This window comes from Anopheles arabiensis, chromosome 2, assembly GCF_016920715.1.
Source record: "Anopheles arabiensis isolate DONGOLA chromosome 2, AaraD3, whole genome shotgun sequence".
NCBI classification, from domain to species: Eukaryota; Metazoa; Arthropoda; class Insecta; order Diptera; family Culicidae; genus Anopheles; species Anopheles arabiensis.
Window position 1 is genome coordinate 38659840 of NC_053517.1, and position 3064 is coordinate 38662903.

At 40.5% G+C, this 3064-nt stretch overlaps 1 protein-coding gene across 1 annotated transcript in view; it reads left to right on the forward strand.

Moving 5' to 3' along the window:
- LOC120898180 overlaps positions 1–2095 on the forward strand; it is a 49581-nt gene extending 47486 nt beyond the window's left edge. The window contains exon 3 of the mRNA XM_040303657.1: positions 2061–2095. Coding sequence (XP_040159591.1) covers positions 2061–2095 — 35 coding nt within the window. The remainder of the gene's footprint in view (positions 1–2060) is intronic.
- The last annotated feature ends 969 nt before the right edge of the window (positions 2096–3064 follow it).

Sequence of the window (3064 nt, forward strand, 5' to 3'; positions counted from 1 at the left end):
CAAACAGAAGCCCAATGTAATTTATATTGAAGCGGCAATGGATAACATCCGTACTCGAACGATTGCTCAGCACACTAACAAACGGCTTGAATCGTTATTGTGTTATCTAGATGATTATTGATTATAAAAGTACTTAACGAAGCACATTCATCAAGTGCTTTTCAATCGGCTCAACAAAACCGAGATAAACTTCAATGGGTTGTGTTTTCTCCAGTTAATATAATTCATTTATTTTCACCCCTGGGGATTTAAAACCTTGTTTTTACAAATTTTCCAAGAAAGGTATGCATCCTGCTGGTACATACTGCTCTAGCGATCGCTAAGCCCTTGGCCCTTTGACCCTACGCCCTACGCTATTGAAATTTGTTGTTTTTGTTGGTTGTGATGCAGATTGCATACCCTTTGGCGCAGCCAATTACCGCTGTCGGCGACAGGTTGGAAAATAACAATTGTTTTTAAACCAACTACTTGAATGTTTTGTCCCCGATTATTCTGTGTAGTTGTTGATTGTTCCTGACCCATTTTCTTCCTCTTCATTAAGTTAATATTAAATGTAATGCGATTCTATGCGATTTAATTTAATTTGAGCGTTTTCAACAAGTCTTTGTATGCATCGCTAACAGTTCATAAAGTACAAGGCGCCCCTTGCAACTCATCGATGGAGACGCCTGGTAGCTCATCTACACATAGACTAGACATAAGATTCCAATAAATCCTCGCATAAATGAGTAGCAGTATGTTTATTAAGTGCTATTCTGACCGGTGCTTCATTTTTCGTTAATTTAAATGCTTTCTCTAGTCGCTGGAAGGTTTATTTCTTCCAAATACACTTATTAAGGGTGTTTGATGATATAAATGCATCACCAATTGATATAAGAAGTAAAATAAATCAACAAATTCGGTGTTCATATTTTCCCACGACAAAGTGTTCGTCTTTCCTGATTTGGTGTCAGGATGTATACATCACAAGAAACAAAAGATTTTTTATTGCTTTACCACAACTCATTTATGTAATTAAACTTCCATCCAAAAATATAAACGATGCAAGAGAGCTTAAGATCCGCAGTAATCAAATTAGTTCCACAAGGGTGCGAACGATTGAAAATTTTTTGTTCGTGAATTTAACCAATTTTGCATATAATTTGCCAAAATGTTCTCAAAAGTGTTGTTTTACTTTAAGTTTGGATGATGCGTTGTTGAATTATTCGAAAATTACATTTTTCATGCGTTTATGAGATGTGTCCATTTTACGTGTAGTGTCCGTCTTAACCTACCTTCCCTACATGTACTCCATCTTCTTTGGCACAACAACCGTTGTTGGTCAAGGCCTGTAGCACTAGTGAGCGGGCTACTTGGCTTTCAGTAACTTATTGATTAGCCATAGCGGGATAATGAGTCCTGCGTATGGGAGAATGGTACATCCGGGACTTGTACTCATGACGGGCATCTTGTTAAGTCGTACGAGTTGACGACTTTACCACGAAATTCACATTATATGCACCTATTAGTTAAAATATGATAGTTAAATTTCTATCTTTCTTACGAAAAATCGATCGATACTATCGTATCGTACGATATATGATAAATTAAAGTGTATATGTCCATCAAACATTATTGATTCATCTCTAGATATCGTATTTTTACCATTATCTGTTCAACCTTTTCAACTTCCACAAAATAATTAAAGCAACATCCAAATTACATCGAATACTAAGTTGAAAGATAATGTTGAGTCTCTCATTAAAATATACCGATCACACACACCCGCCCTGCATACATGTACATGTGAAAGGAAAGGAACAAGAAAAAACATCGAGTCAATACAACTCCGTTCTAGTTCCCTCGTATCAAGATTTTTACCCCTTTCCGGAAACGAATGCTCCACATCTTCCAAAGAAAGCAACAACAGCCACCAACGCCGGAGGGTGGAAAAAAACGATACTACACCCTGATCGCATAATCGTACTGCATGACCCAAGGGGTAAGTAACGGGCAAGTGAAAGCAAGGGAAAACCATTACGTTAACCCTATTTCCTGTTCAAAATCCGCTACGAACACAGTAACGCGACCACCTCAAAGTGGGATGGTGCTCTAAGTGGCAGATTAAACACCCAGCCAAATCCCCTAAATAAAATCATATAATCCCTGGTGCCCGGGAGCCACCAGTAAACCCGGCAACGCTTCGATTTCTGATACCCAAAAGACGCCGACCGCGTGCTGTCCTGCATCCGGGTGCGTCTTTATCTTGTATCCATCCATCAAGCTGCGTTAGCTGCCATCCCAAAGCTTCTCCAAAGTGCCTGTGCAAACCATCACGCTAAACCTTTGTCCCGGAAACACACGTTCTTGTGTGTGTATACGTGTGTGTGTATGTGCTTTTTGTGTGTAAAGAATAACCGGAAATGTGTGCTGCTCGAGCACGGGAAAGGATTCGACTCTTTTTATTTCATTTCAATATCATCAAATTGAATTTGACGCACTCAACCCAACGGTGTGCGGTGGGGGGTGAATCGACCGGAAAATGGAACGGGTAAAGCGATGCGTGTGGATGATACCTACCCTATCGTCTCGTTTCTCGGATTTTTGCGATTTTTTCAAACCAGCTCGCTCGCTAAAGCGTGCTGGAAAGAATGTGGCAGATACGTAGATTTTTTCCTCCACGGTATGTGTTTGTTTATCTTTCGCCTGTGAGGGTGTACCTGTTATAAGGGTTAGTGGTTGTAGAAGCGACACCTATCGACAGGAGCATAGCTTCAGCTGGGTGTGAATCAGTGCATGAAAGTAAGACGCAACCACTAACACTTACATCACATCCGACACATAAAAACGACGAACTTTACTCCACTGCATTATCCCAGAGTACGCCTAAGGGAAAGTTACGTACGCAAATCTATGTACAACGACACACTCTACGCGACACACTCAGTAAGGAAGGGATCCTCTTTCGTATCGTTTCTGCACAACAGCAGCTAATACAAACCACACAAACACGATCTATCGACTGCAGGGGTAATGTTTCATCTTCCTGACCAGATGGTTGCACCCCATTGCCTGGTTACCAAGC